The sequence below is a fragment of the Diabrotica virgifera genome, chromosome 9 (assembly GCF_917563875.1).
Source record: "Diabrotica virgifera virgifera chromosome 9, PGI_DIABVI_V3a".
Classification (NCBI taxonomy): Eukaryota; Metazoa; Arthropoda; class Insecta; order Coleoptera; family Chrysomelidae; genus Diabrotica; species Diabrotica virgifera.
In genome coordinates, this window is record NC_065451.1 from 181,941,805 (window position 1) to 181,957,412 (window position 15,608).

The 15,608-nt window shown below is 32.2% G+C and overlaps 2 protein-coding genes across 2 annotated transcripts in view; both read right to left on the reverse strand.

The window, feature by feature from the left end:
• Nucleotides 1-8,248, reverse strand: part of LOC126891874 (zinc finger CCCH domain-containing protein 3) — a 31,970-nt gene extending 23,722 nt beyond the window's left edge. Inside the window, exons 1-2 of the mRNA XM_050661210.1 lie at nucleotides 8,100-8,248; nucleotides 7,608-8,042 (exon numbers count right to left, since the gene is read on the reverse strand). Of these exons, the coding sequence (XP_050517167.1) occupies nucleotides 7,608-8,042; nucleotides 8,100-8,121 (457 nt within the window). The 5' untranslated portion in view covers nucleotides 8,122-8,248. The remainder of the gene's footprint in view (nucleotides 1-7,607; nucleotides 8,043-8,099) is intronic.
• Nucleotides 8,249-12,114: 3,866 nt separating this feature from the next.
• LOC126891595 (uncharacterized) lies at nucleotides 12,115-15,272 on the reverse strand. Its single transcript, XM_050660773.1, has 3 exons — nucleotides 14,064-15,272; nucleotides 13,602-14,014; nucleotides 12,115-12,294 (listed from the first exon to the last, which is right to left on the reverse strand). Exons 1-3 carry the CDS (start codon nucleotides 14,257-14,259, stop codon nucleotides 12,115-12,117), a joined length of 789 nt encoding a protein of 262 aa, XP_050516730.1. The 5' UTR covers nucleotides 14,260-15,272.
• Between the last annotated feature and the right edge of the window lie 336 nt (nucleotides 15,273-15,608).

Sequence of the window (15,608 nt, forward strand, 5' to 3'; positions counted from 1 at the left end):
AATGAATTATGGTAACCCTATATTTTGGGCACAAAGATAACTCAAGATGGAACACTGGATGCTGCTATAAAAGACAGTAACATACAGGGTAGGAAAGCATTATCCATGATGAATGACATTCCGTGGGACCAAGCAATATCTAAGGCGAACAAACAGCTCATATACAGATTTTAAATGGTAATCACATATGGCAGTGAAGTTTGGCCAATGAAACAAAGAACAGAGAAAATGTTACTAGGAACAAAAATGGACTTCTGGAGAAAAGCAACAGGCAAATCAAGAAGAGATCAGATACCAGATACCAAATGAGAGAATATGAGAAATGATGGAAGTCACGCATACAATAATTGATGTTGTTCTGAAGCTAACATGTGATCCAAAATTATTGTCACCATAGGTGGCTCTGAACGACAGAGATACCTATACAGTGCATGTCTATTCTTAATTCAGATATACTTTCCAGTTTACAGTGTACGTCAACTTAACAAGAAAAGTTAGGTTATGTAGAGATGTTGGTGGTGGACATAATATACAGCATCTTGTTTGATTTTATTTATTATTGTTACTTATAATTTTGTTAATTCTTTTCATTTTTGATTAAAGTTCTGTGTTAAAGGTTTTGACTGATTTTTTATGTTTTATAATGTTAATCAAAATTAATTGATAAACCAATGATACAAATTCAGATTAAAACAAGACATACGTAATTTTTTGCACGGCTAGCTTTGATTCCAATAATTGTGGATCGCTCGTTATTTCCTTGTGGCATTTTTATGATTAACTATTTATATGCGAAATAAGCCACAATTAAATTGAAAAAAATAATGTTATTAACGTTTCGACGCCCAAATCGGGTGTGGTCAAAATACAGAATACTACTAAATTAAACAAAAATGTTGTTGCTAAGTAAAAAATTCTTCTAATAATTTATTTAATTCTGACTCATTTATATTGGCAATTCAGACATATATGCTGCCGTGCTTAGCAAAAACGCCGTATCTGCAAAAATCTGAAAAAATGAATTTTTATTTCTTTCTAACCCAAATGTGCATATCTATCTTATTTGCTTACTAAAAATGACGTAAGTTAAGCCAAAACACATTAAACACACCGCATCTTATGCCATATCCTGTGTAAATGTATACGAATTCTTAAACTAAAATCGATTTTACTCGAATGTGATGTCTCTGCAGATACGGCGTTTTTGCTAAGCACGGCAGTATTATACATTTTAAAGTAGAAGACTTTAAAATTATATTGCCAATATTTATGAGTTGGGTTCCTGGGACGACTTTACTGAAAGATAGTTCATTCGATTACATGAAATCAACCCCAACTCAAGAATATCCGTCACAAAAAAATCATAGTATGTGATCTGTCTTTAAAAAGACAACCAAATACAACGATGACAGTAAAATTCTCATTTTAGAGATTCCATCGACTAACATTCTGCTGTGTATCGATACTGATACACAGCAGAATAGTGGTTAGGAGTGGAAAGACGTTGTGGAATGCTGTAAACTGATACTAGTAGTGGTAGAACTAGAGTTATTTACACAAGCACTTGAAAACTGTACAGAAAGCATCAAGATAAGTGGTGAAAATATAGATAACATTCATTAGGCTGACAATACAATCATTATCACCGAAAGTGAGAAAGACCTGCAAACACTACTAAGCACAATTTGTGATACTGGGAAACAGTTTGATTTAACAATAAACATCAAGAAAACAAAACCATCTTCTTCTTCTTCTTCAGGTGCCATCTCCGCTACGGAGGTTGGCAATCATCATAGCTATTTTAATTTTTGAGGCAGTAGCTCTAAATAGTTGTTTCGAGCTGCATCCAAACCACTCTCTCAGGTTCTTCAACCATGAAATTCGTCTTCTTCCGATGCTTCTTCTGCCATCTATCTTTCCCTGCATTATGAGTCGTAGGATACCATACTTCTCGCCCCGCATCACATGTCCGAGATAGTGTAGCTTCTTTTCTTTAATTGTAAGTTCAACTTCCTTTTCTTTACCTATTCTTCTCAGTACTTCATTGTTTGTAACTCTATCTACCCAGGAAACCCTCATAATTTTTCTATAGGTCCACATTTCAAAGGCGTTAAGTCGTCCCATTGTCTCTACATTTAACGTCCATGATTCCACTCCATAGTATAGAACACTGTAGACGTAACATTTTGTTAGGCGTACTTTAAGAGCTAATGTTAAATCTTTGCTACATAGGACCTTTTTCATTTTTATAAAATTAGAACGTGCTTTTTCGATTCTGACTTTTATTTCTGCAGTGTAGTCATTATTTTCTGTTATAAGTGTTCCTAGGTAAGTGTACTTTTTTACTCTTTCGATCTGCTGGCCCTCTACTATCAAGATTTCGTTAGTATTATGGTTGTTTTTACTAATTTTCATAAACTTCGTCTTTTTGATATTGAGAGAGAGTCCGTACTCCCTACTACACCTTACTATTTTACTCATGAGTCTTTGCAGGTCTTGTAAACTATCGGCTATTATTACTGTATCATCTGCATATCTGATGTTGTTAACTAAGACTCCATTTACTCTTATGCCGACTGTTTCATCTTCCAGAGTTTCTCGCATTACCTCTTCAGAATAAGCGTTAAATAATAGAGGTGATAGTATGCAGCCTTGCCTGACTCCTCTCTTTATTTCCATTTCTTCAGATGTTTCTTTTTCAATTCTTACTATTGCTCGCTGATTGTAATAGAGGTGTGTTATTAGTCTTAAATCTCTTTCATCTAGGTTTTTATTTTTTAGGATTTCCATGAGTCGATCATGTTTTACTTTATCAAACGCCCAAACAAAACCATAGTTATCAGTAAATGGGGTAAAGTCATAACAAGGATCCAGATAAAAAAAATGAAGATATTAAACAAATGGACAAAATGAAATACTTATGTGTCTGGCCTAAGAAAAAGCTAAATCCGAAATTTGATTAAGAATAGTAGTAATGTTGACTTGTAATAGTGTCAAGATGCATCTTGACACTATTAAATCGTTTGAACAAAATCTAAAAACGTTTCTAGTTAGCCATGCTTTTTACAGTATCGAAGAATTTTTAAATTTTTAATGTGTTTCTGGTAATGTATTTTTCTTAATGTAAATTTTAATGTACTAAATTTTTAATGTTTTTACATTTGTATAACATATAATACTTCTTTGACTAGTCAGATAAATTTGTGAAATGTTGTATACATACATACATTGTATAAATTTCTAGACGAATAAATTCTATCTATCTATCTACTTAATGAGAAAGCTGGAAGTTTTTGAGATGAAGCTTTTTAGCAGAATTTTGAAAATACTCCTATTGGATAGGACTGATCTTATTATAAACAAAATGGTGTTGAAGAGAATGGAAAAGAGGGTCCTGACAAATATCCTAGCTGAAAAACAATCTTGACTTGATCAGGTTAAACACACAGACACTATGAAAAGTAGAACATAGAGACGAATTTGCAATAGTTATAGCCAACCTTCTTCTAGTCCTGACTTTGGAGTCGGCATTGACTTTGATTGATGGGATTAATAAATATACCTCAAACATTGAATTTCTGGTAGAGTAGTCATGATTAGGTCTTGCTGAAGAGACATGTAGGTGTCAGTGATGTAACGAATGTCATTTTTTTAACATTCGCGAATACAAATATCTGCTACTGACATTCGCGAATGCGGATGCGAATATTCAGTTTCTTTAAATTTGGTTCTATTTTGTAACGTTTTCTAAATTTATAATTAGAAGTTTATAAGTTTATTACATAATACCAAATAATAAAATAAAGTGAAGGCTGATAATTGATTGTACTAGGTTGTTACCTTTTCTTACTAAAAAAAGAATGTGTGTGTACTTTGTACGCACGTAAGAAGTTATACTTCTATTATATGATTTAAACGAAATTAATATACTTTTTATTTATATTTTATTTAACACGTTCGCGGACAAAGCGGCATATGCCGCTCTACTTTCTGGGACAAAGCGCGATATCCCGTCTAATGTTGAGAACGGCCAAAACGCAAAGCGGCTTACCACGCACATTTTTGTACATGAAATACTATTCAATCACCTTAGGTGTCCCAGCAAATAACATAAAATATTGTGAACTGTCCGTGTCGGTCAGTTTAGCTTTGAAATATTAGACGTGTGTTAGGCGGCGAGCACGTGGTACTATATCACTTCATTTTTGTTGTTTTTTGTTGATGTTTTGTTTATTTTGACTAGATTTGTTGGAGAATAATAAAAGTAAGTAATTGTTTTATTACGATTGTGTTATTTATTGGTAATTTGTATGCTGCTTATCAGTAGTAGAGACAGTAATAAAATGTTGAGGTTATATTTTCGGTAAATATATATTTTGTTTTTACAGAAAATGGATTCTAGAGAAGAAGCAAGGCTTCTTGGACTTATGGATGAAGTGAGCACAGATGAATTTGAAAGTTCTGAATCAGAACCTTATAGCTCTGATGATGATTTACAAGATCCATCATATCAACCCAGTAGTGGTGAAGATTTGTTGGCAAACGAGAATCTGTTTTCAAACGAAAATCACGAAGACAGAGTTGAGCCAGAAAATGACAAAACAGGTAATGATATACAAAATTTGCTAGAGGTGGGCGATATTGGAACTGATAACGAGTGGGATGATATTGCCGCAGATATTCCAGATTTTTTGTTTGACGATTCCCAAAGTGGCCTTCATCTTAATTTTGACACAGATACTCCTAAAGCTACAGACTATTTTTTTAAATTTTCGGATCAAGAAATTATGCAGCTAATTCTTGATTCAATGAACAAATACATTGAAATATTGACTAATGTAAATAGGCCCAAGCAAAAATACAGCAGACAAGCATCCATTAGGCCATTTACTATGGAGGAACTTCAATCACTTTTAGCTATATGCATATTACAGGGTCAAATAAAATACCCCTCTGTAAGGAAGTTGTTTTCAATGAATCCAGTTTATTATGCACCAGTTTTTCATTACACCCTATCTGGTAGAAGATTTGAAGAAATGCTGCGGTGTTTTAGCTGTGCTTGTAAAGAGGAAACAGAAGGAACTTATCCACTGAAAAAAGTCAATCCTCTGCTCGATAAACTATTACTCAATTTTCAAAAAGCTTATTACCCTGCAGAAGAAATGTCACTAGATGAATCATTGCTTCTCTTTCGTGGTCGTCTGAGTTTTCGGGTGTATATCAAAGGAAAAAAAGCGAAATATGGCATTAAGTTCTACGAGCTATGTACAGCAGATGGATACGTATTGAATATAAAAATTTATAAAGGAAAATCCGAAGATGTAGAAGGATTATCTAAAATTGAGTCGTTAGTACTGCAACTTATGGAACCTTATTTGGATAAAGGCCATCATTTATTCCTTGATAACTTCTACAACAGCATTTTGCTGTCAAAATCCCTTTTGGAAAGAAAAACTCATTCTACAGGAACTCTTAGACGAAACAGAAAAGGAAATCCAAAAGCTCTTGTAAACACCAATCTAAAGAAAGGAGAACACAAATGGCGAAGAGACGGTAGCATCTATATTTCAAAGTGGAAGGATAAAAGGGAAGTACTCTGCATAACAGCCAAATATCACCCAAAACTTATAAATGTACAGAACAGGTTTGGAAAGACAGTAATAAAACCTGAAGAAGTTGCCAGGTACAATGAGTACATGTCAGGAATAGATAGGAGCGATCAAATGGTGAGTTATTATTCTTCTCCACGGAAAACTATCAGGTGGTACAAAAAAGGGATGTTTCACTTACTGGATGTAGCTATATGGAATTCCTACTATGCAATGAAGAAGCACAAAAATGTAAAACTGACCCTTTTGGAATACAGAGAAAATTTGGTAAGAGAATTATTGAACATTCCAGAAGATATGAATGATGGGAGAAAACTGATGCATAAGGGAGCTTTGCACGGTGGAAAACGTCCTCGAATGGAAGTGAATATAGTTGTCAACCCTAACAATGAACAACACTTTCCAGATATAATTCCACACCCTACAGACCCCCGCAAAACTCACCATGTGAGGTGCAAGTGGTGTTTACGAAACAAAAAACGCAAGAAAACCAGATACTTGTGTAAAACGTGTGCCGATAAACCAGCACTTTGCATTGTACCGTGTTTTGAACTGTACCACAAAAATTAAATTTTTTAATATAAGCGTATCTCTGTATTATATTTTCGTTATAAGGATATTTCTTTATTATTTTTTACAGAAATAAAGATTTAGTTGCATTTACTAATCGAGAGCGGCATGTATTGCTTTGTACAGTTGCACAACTTTTGTGACATATATGGACATAGCGGCATTTACCGCACCTTGTTTTTTTTTATAAAAAACAACCCAAAACATTCTAAAATATTATGAAACTACTTTTTTATGACAGAAAAATAACAAATTTTAAGATTTTTACAAGTGTGTTTTTTGCGACCCCCTATAAAAACTAGGTGTCCGCGAACGTGTTAAATATTAAACTAATTTATACTTACTACTTCTCAAACATTTTTATTAAAACAGTGCCAAAAATTAAAATAATAAAAGAATAAAACACACACAAACACATTAAAAATGCCACAAATGATTTCTGAATATTAATTGTCAGAAAATTTTTAACTAAATACGTATTTTCTGAAAATAAAATTATATAATAAATATACTTACAATCATAAAATGTATAAAAAAAAATAAAAGTTTTTATTGGGATTCGAACCGGCTATCTGTGCGGTTGGTATATTGGGGTTCATTCGCCTTAAACGCTTCGCCAAGGAGGCAATGTGTCATTATGTGTGAAGATCGACTAACTAAACGGATTAAGCTTTTGACATTTTTGAATTAAATTAAATTATTTTGATTTCGAATTGAAATGATTTAGAATTGAAAAAATACAACAAAACATAGAGTAATAAAACAATATATTAGGTGAACATTGATAGAAATTTTGATGGTAATCAAATTATGTAAATAAAAGTATTACATACTATGTATTTTGGTAGGTTCAAATAGGTATGATACATTTACAATTATTACGTACCTGTTGCTTTTAAAAACTATTTAAATGTCACTACAATTATAAACTGTTTCTGTCCTCACAACAATAAAACTAATATATTATACATTTGTTTACCTTCATATTGAACAATTATTTATTATTGACAGATCATTTCAACACCCAATCAGAGCCCGTATAATGACTAATACCTACTGTCAGTGTGCGCATGTGTGCAGATCAATATAAATTCACCCTCAATCTCAATCGCACCTAAAGAAGTATAACTTAAAAAAAAAAGATGAGAAGTGAATAGATTTTGACTTTATGAACCTAATATCATCTTCAAATATTTTTTTTTCTCAAAATCATATTCGCAAACTATTCGCACCAATTTTGCGGATGGGAATATGCAAAAATATGCGAATATTCGTGAATGCAAATACGAATATTCACTACATTACTACTAGGTGTTTACGAATTAATCAAACAGTTTCTAAAAAACATACAGAAAGAAGTGTTAAAATCGCGTGATCTTTGAAGCAGCTTGTGCAATGAGTAGTTCTTCTGAGACCAAACAGGCTTACCTGGCTTAGTTACAGCTGAAGACTTGACAATTTTAAATTTTGAATAAACTGATGATCTTCTACTTCTCTTAGATAAAGAACTAGGTTGTTCTTTAAGTGGTTTTCTTACCAACTTAGTTTTCGAAGAATATGTAATCGGTTGTTTGATTGGTTCTAATGTTGTTGGAGCTCCAATGCTGTTGATAACTTTTGGATTTACATGAATTTTATTAGAAATATTTTCTTTTTGCATGGCCACGTTGGGATTGATATGTATCTTTCCTGGTACAATTGTGTTATTGTTTGGGTTGTAATTTGGATTCACAAATACTTTTCTGCTAAAATGTGGGTTAACTAAAACTTTCGATGGTACTGGTTGTTGTCCACCATCAAGAATGAAATTTTGTTTAATATAAACATATTTGTTTGGAAAGGGCACATCAGGGTCATTTAAACCTACAATATTTATGAAATTAATGATTTGTCAAGGAAATACATACAAACAAAACTTACTTGAACCTATATGGCTTTGCATATTGACTTCTTCACTGGTGCGGAATAATTTATTACAATTTAAGATAAGCTATTACAATTTTCTTTTAAAATTTAACATTCACACGATTCACACCCTGTGAAGTCTATAATATAATGACAAATGATATTCAATTGTCACTTTGTGGTTGGAATGACAAATGACACTCAGTCACACAGTCAAATACTGTCAAATGCTTATCACACGTCAAACTATGGTGATATAAGAAAATTGGCAACGTTGGAGGTAATCCCTTTTAACGTGAAGAGATTATGCTAAGCTATGGTTTGTTTTTTAACCAAGAGGAGTGATTCAAATTTACCGCGCTGTATTGCTTGTTTGTAATTGGTCCAACCGCAGGCAAGTTTACTCCATTGCTATAAAATTTTGACACTAATGACATTTATCAAATTTTGACACTAGTGACATTTCATAGGTTAATTAAGTTATATCGGCAGTTTTTGTGTTTTCTGTGTGATTCCTTTAATTTTTAGATTGTTAGTCTGCTTTTATATAAAAAGCAGTTGTTTTTGGAAGTCTTTAGCGTCGTATTAATTTAATATAATATTTATGGATTACCGTTGAGGGCCGACTAGATCAACCAAAAAAGAAGATGTATTTGGTTATTATTCTAGTGACTTTCTTGGGTGTGAATCTGTCTTTTTAGGTTACTCCTCCTGGTTAAAAAATAAACTATAATGCTACAAGATAAATTGCACACCCGGAAGTCGTGACGTAACTGGAGACCGACAAGTTCGTAAAGGCCGCGTCCCACCATCAAATAATTTGATCAAACTGAAAGTGACAGTTGTGACGTCACATCCTGAGTGTTTATTGTGGATAATAATGAAAAATTTTAATTTTAAATAAAGTACAAAGACAACTCAATACAAAAAATTTGATCAATCTAGACTGATAGTGAGAAAACAGATTTTTAGAATTTCAAAAAAACTGCAATTGTGACGTCACTTTGACGTACTTCCGGAGTTTGCTCAAACTGTTTGATCAAATTATTTGATGGTGAGACGCGGCCTTAATGGTTCGTAATTATTCCTAATGTTCGATTACTTTGAATTGTTCGCGGTTGTATTTTATATTTTATTTTTGACAGTTATTTTGACTGGAATCCCGACACTAAAGGCCGCGTCCCACCATCAAATAATTTGATCAAACTGGTTTGAGCAAACTGAAAGTGACAGTTAGTGACGTCACATCCTGAGTGTTCATTGTGAATAATAATGAAAAATTTTAATTTTAAATAAAGTACAAACAAGTTAGACAACTCAATACAAAAAATTTGATGAAACTAGACTGAAGGTCGCGTCCCACCATCAAATAATTTGATCAAACTGGTTTGAGCAAACTGAAAGTGACAGTTAGTGACGTCACATCTTGAGTGTTCATTGTGGATAATAATGAAAAATTTTAATTTTAAATAAAGTACAAACAAGTTAGACAACTCAATACAAAAAATTTGATCAAACTAGACTGATAGTGAGAGCACAGATTTTTAGAATTTCAAAAAAACTGCAATTGTGACGTCACTTTGACGTACTTCCGGAGTTTGCTCAAACTGTTTGATCAAATTATTTGATGGTGAGACGCGGCCTTAAAATCTCCCGAATTTTTATTCCAACCTACACGTCCTCACCAACATTGTTTCCTATTGGCCATGAGTCGATGGGTAGAGGGGATTTGACAGCTTTCGCCAGCGCTGTTAGTGGCAGTTTTGTGCATTTATCTGATAAATTTAAATGGCGCGCCATGGGTAGATGAGAGGGGATTTGACGGTTTTCTCCAGCGCTGTTAGTGCAGCGTTGCCACATTTAGTAGATTTCTACTTTTTTGGTAGATTTTTTATATTTTTTAAAAAATTCTAGTAGGCAACATTTTTTAGTAGATTTTTGGTATATTTTAACATTTTCTTATGACTAAAATAAAATTTGCTTTTTAATAGTATTTACCCCATTTCTAAATTAATTTTTAGACATTTTGTTACAATTTCCCAATGTTATTACCGAAAATAAGATTCAGGACGTAGATGATGAATAATAAACAGAAATGAAACTGGATTCTGGTGTAACAAACTTGGAGATTTCAAGTAGCAGTGCAATCAGTACCTATTTCAGGTGTTATTGAAGAGTTCTGGCATTCGGTGAGCCTGTTAGAAGCTAACGATGGAAAACTAAAATATCTAAGGCCCGGTCTTTTCACCTCCGAATAAAAGTTATTCGGAGGTTTATTTGACAGATTTACATGTAATCTGTTGGATAAACTTCCTAATACATATTTATTCGTAGGTGAAAAGACCGGGCCTAATTATAATATGTAACTTTGCAAAACAACAAATGTTGTGTTTGCGTGTTTCTAATGTAAAATGCGAAATAATTGTTTGAAGAATGTGATCCAGACATGCAGATGTTAAAATCAGTGGATGACAAAATATTATATACAAATATTAAATATGAAACTGATAAAAATTAATTATAGTTGGTCATTTTATTCCCCAGTTAAGATATAAAAAAGTTTGGTTGTTGTTTACAAACAGTCATATTAATTTCTAGTTAAACTCCCTCTGTGGCTCAGTGGTAAGAGCACCTACCTTTGGATCGAAAGGTCCGAATGGTCGTGAGTTCGAATCTCACCAGGGTAGAGAATTTTTCGTTTATTATAAATTAATAAATGAAAATAGTTTCTATCCTTGTGGGATCGGTACCCACCGGAGGGACCGCAGACGTTCGGATACAATTAGCGTCTCTGCAAAGATAATGACTTCGACTTTGCAAAGTAACAAGACACTTACTCAACACACACACACTACACATAACACTAGCTACCTGATTGGTAAAATCCACTGTACCATCACCATGCCAATGCCCATAGTTGTCGAGGCATTAGCTAAATAAAAAAAATTTCTAGTTAGTCAGCTGTTATTTTTATTATAAAAAGTCCTAAATTATATACAAATATATTAATACAAGTTTTATAGTATATTTTAGTTTTTGATAAGTAGATTTTAGTAAGCTAAACTTACAGTAGATTTTCTAAATAAAATGTGGCAACGCTGTGTTAGTGGCAGTTGGCAGTTTTGTTTTGTGCATTTGATAAACTTCATAAACTGAAATGGCGGATAATATGGATTTTTCAAAAAAGAAAACAATATATTGCAGCTGTTGTATTGATTCATGTAAAAATATTGAATATAACAGTACTGAATGCAGTTATTATATTCGGAAACATTGCGTACATGTCCTGCATCAACTAAATCCTTTCCTTTTTTGGTGTTGCTGATTGAAATTGGATATCATGGGAAATAAGACTTGAATCCAGTATAATGTTTAATATCCATTTTGATAGAATTCAAACAAATTACAATTCATACAAATTACAAATTTTAATAAGCAAAGCAGTAAGCACACAAACATAAACAGAGGTAACCTTTAACATGTTAAATAATTCATATAAACTTATTCTTTTTCTCAATGGCCTTTTGCTTAAGCAGTGATCCAGTCGCATGAATTTATATATTAAATATTAAAATTATAATGAATAAAATAAAAAAACATAATTAATTTTACTATTAATTCTGTGGATTCGTTTAGTAATCAGGTTACAATAATATTTCAGTTCACAATTTGTGTATTTCTAGATAAATATCTATTTTTCTCGTTTTGTATATTTCACATACATAAATTTTATCAGAAAAGTATAAGTTTCAAACCGCGAGATAGCGCTACCGTCGAAACTCACAGCCAATTCGCTCCGAGCGTTAACAAAGTGTCAAAGCAAAATCGACCGACCTGCTCATGGTGGCGGTTTTTTGAAATTTTATAAGGACGCTTTGTGTATGTTTAAATGAGATATTTAAAAAAATGCCGTGTCACGCTAGTGATATTATGTAATAATATAAACAGAAAATAAAAACGCACTATAAATTCTTCACTTTCCAATATTGATTATCACCCAACAAACATTTTAAGTTGATTTAACGTTTCATCAGCTAATTTTAGAAGCTTGCATGTTGAACAAAGGTAGTCGATTAATTTGTTTATGCATCTGTTCAGTTTCTAAACAGGCGAAAAAGGAGAAGATAATCAGCTTAAAGCTGAATAAAGTAGCATTTATAAGCGCTTCTTCAACTTTTATATGGCTATTCATATTGCTACTGTACCACTTCTGCAAAATGAAGAAATACTTATTCAGTTTCTAAACAGCTTTACTTTCAGCCTTTGTTCAGCTGCTTTTGACCAATTTTCACGTGTTATATAATTTGTTTCCTTGCTGAAAAGTAGCTTTTGCAGATATTATACAGTCTATTTTTCAACTCTTCTTCAGCTTTTTATAAATAAAACAAAAATGTTTTTTTTATATATTTATTACGATTTATTATCGACATTAGCTTTCTTTTAACTTCAATTTCACACTTATTTTATTATTTTATTTAAAATCGTAATACTTACTTTTTTTATTTTATAGTGTCTTCTGTGCGATTTGAACCTGCTACCTTTCGATCCATATATCACTGCCTATCCCACTGAGCTAATCTGGCACTTACCAAAAATGTGTATTTTATTGTATAAATGAAAAGCTTTGGAAGCTGAACAACAGCTGAAATAAATTTGAAGAAGCGCTGTTTATTTGTCGAACAAAAGCTGAAAATAATTATCGGAATTTTAGTTGAATAACTTCTGAATACTTGCTACAAAAGTAAACAACGCCACATTCACTAAATTTTAGCTGAATTGAGATTGATTATTAGCAGAACAAAACACTCCTGGGATTTACCGCGAAAATACTGTCTTGTCTGTAAACGGAGATCAAAATTTATTTGTTTTTCCTATTTTTATAGTGATTTTTGCGTAAGTTTTAAGTCAAAATGAATAATTGTAATCCAGGTAAGTACGTTGTTTATTATTTATTCTTTAAGTATATAAAGTGTTTGTAAAAATGGATATTAATAGTTATCAATATTATACATTTAAAAAAACATTTATACATTTAAACAAAAATTATGAGAATAAATGTAGCACTTGATAACATTCCCCCTTTTCTTAATTTCTGGCTGTAAACTTGTCTTTTTTGTATCATTGCTCAATATTAAACTTCTTTCGCCAATTCTATTAACAATTTGATGCAAACTGTTATATATTTCCTTGGCGCAATAATTTTTTTAGTTGAAATAATGTATTCTCAAAATGGTACGTAGATATTGTAAAAAGTTGTCCAAATCTATTAACATCATCAACCACATGTTCTAAGTTATAAATGTTGCTTGTAATAAATTGTACGCCATAAATAATCTTAAAATCATCTATATATTTTTCAAACATTAATTGGGCAACCGAACGATTTTCAGCATACATGTCAGAAGAACATATTCTAACAGCAACAAAAAGAAGTAAAAAATGTTTATAAACGTCAGTGTTCAACACATCTTTTAAAATAACAATTCCAATATAATTAAGAAAATTGCGCCATTCTACTTCTTTCCAGTATGCCAGGCAATCTAATCCTCTTGTGGAACGATGAATTTCAGATGGAAGTTTCACAGATATTAAATGTTTGGAGATCCTCTCAATATCACGAGCACATAGCTTACTTGAGAAACCCATAGAACCATCTTTCCATCCTGTTAGACAACGCTTCATCACACCTAGCTCTAAAAGATGTAGTTCATCTGCTACTATAAAATCCTGCACCATGTCAACTTCGGAAATTTTCAAAATTGGTGACTCTTGCCCTTTATGGTGCTTACCATAATGTTTACTTCTGAATTTTGCATCAGTTCTAAGAGGACATTTTATATCAGGAAATACAACAGTTCGAGAAAGATAAGAATATTCGCCTTCAGTAGTGCATTTAAGGCATCCATTAATCCCATTGAAATTGACTACACCTGTAAAATAAACTAGTCAATTTAAGCAATAATTAAAAAAAACAGATACCTTTAATAAATGCCCGTGCAGGTGAATCGCAGATAAAGCATCTAATTTTTATGTGAATCATATGCCCATTAACACAGAGTCCATTTGATTGCAGCCGCTTAACATCCTCAACAAAAGGCTCCAAAAATTCCTTTATATCTAGAGGCTTGTTATTTCCATGGAAAATGCCAACAATCATAGGTTGTATATCAGGCATTTCATATATGCTACATAAAATTGGCCAAAACTGACGTTTGGAACTTTTTTTTATATTGGCAACCCATCTATATTTACATTGAGCTGTATTAACATGTCTTTTGACAAGTTTTTAAAAGTGTTCGTTAGACAAACGTCAAGACCTTGATGCCAATAATATTCTCCACCCTGTATAACTTTACAACTTTTTTTCGTATTTTGTGGCGTTTTTAATAATGTTCTAGCATCGATAAATAAACTAGAATCATACTGTCTCTTGATTATTTGTAGGAGATCTTTTAGAGCTGCATGTGTAATATTATGTCGGATTGCCCAATTTCCTAATTCGGTACTTAAACAAGGCAATAATTGCGTTTCAGTATCTTCTGTTTTAAAAATGTCTTCATCAATAAACTGGTCACCATCATCTGATGTTTCACTGGTTTTCATTAGATTATCGTCAAGATCACTTGATGTGCTAGAAATACACTCCTGTTCTTTAGAACCTATGTAACAAATTATTTTTTATTTAAAATATACTCACAAAATTAAAACAAAATTACCTGATCCTGATGCTGTGTCGTTAGCTTTTGAATGAGAAGAAACACTACTTGGTGCATATAGATTTTTTAAAAACTCTTCATAATTTGAACGGTTTACCTTTAATTTTCGGTAATAATGGCCAGATTTTTTTATTTTTTTTAAATTTTGAATTGATTTTTTATCCATATTTTTTAAATATTAAGTAAAGCACAGTGTATATCTTTTATCTAAATAATTAAAATTATATAGCAAATATAAGCAACTGTATAATACTTAATAATCATCAGCTGCAGAAGCCATTTTTCATCGAACTTAAGTATACACCTTTTGCAACGAATATGAACGATTTAATTAAATTAAGCTCCTTTTCAGCTTTATATCAGCTTTTATAAAGTTGCTGATTAAAAGTACTTACAAAAGTTCTGGACAAGCACTATTTCAGCCCAGAATATAACTGAATAGAGAAGGTTGAATAATGTATTATGAACTGACTTAAATTCCGCTTCCCCAGCCTCTTGTTCAGTTTTTTTTACATTATTGATCAAAAGTAGACAAAAATTCTGCAGCAGCGCTAGTTCAGCTTAGCATTCAGCTGAATAAGAAATGCTGAATACTATAATACAAAGTGCCTTAAATAGCGCTTCTCCAGTCTAATATTCAGCTTAAGTCAATTGGCTGCAAAAGGGCTTACAAATAACCTGAAGCAGTGTTTGTTCGACATATTAAACAGCAAAATAGCTTAAACAGCCTTTGTCACTTTTATGCGACTACTAATCAGCTGCAGTACTCAGTATTTAGCTTGACCAGCTATTATATGTTTGTTGGGCA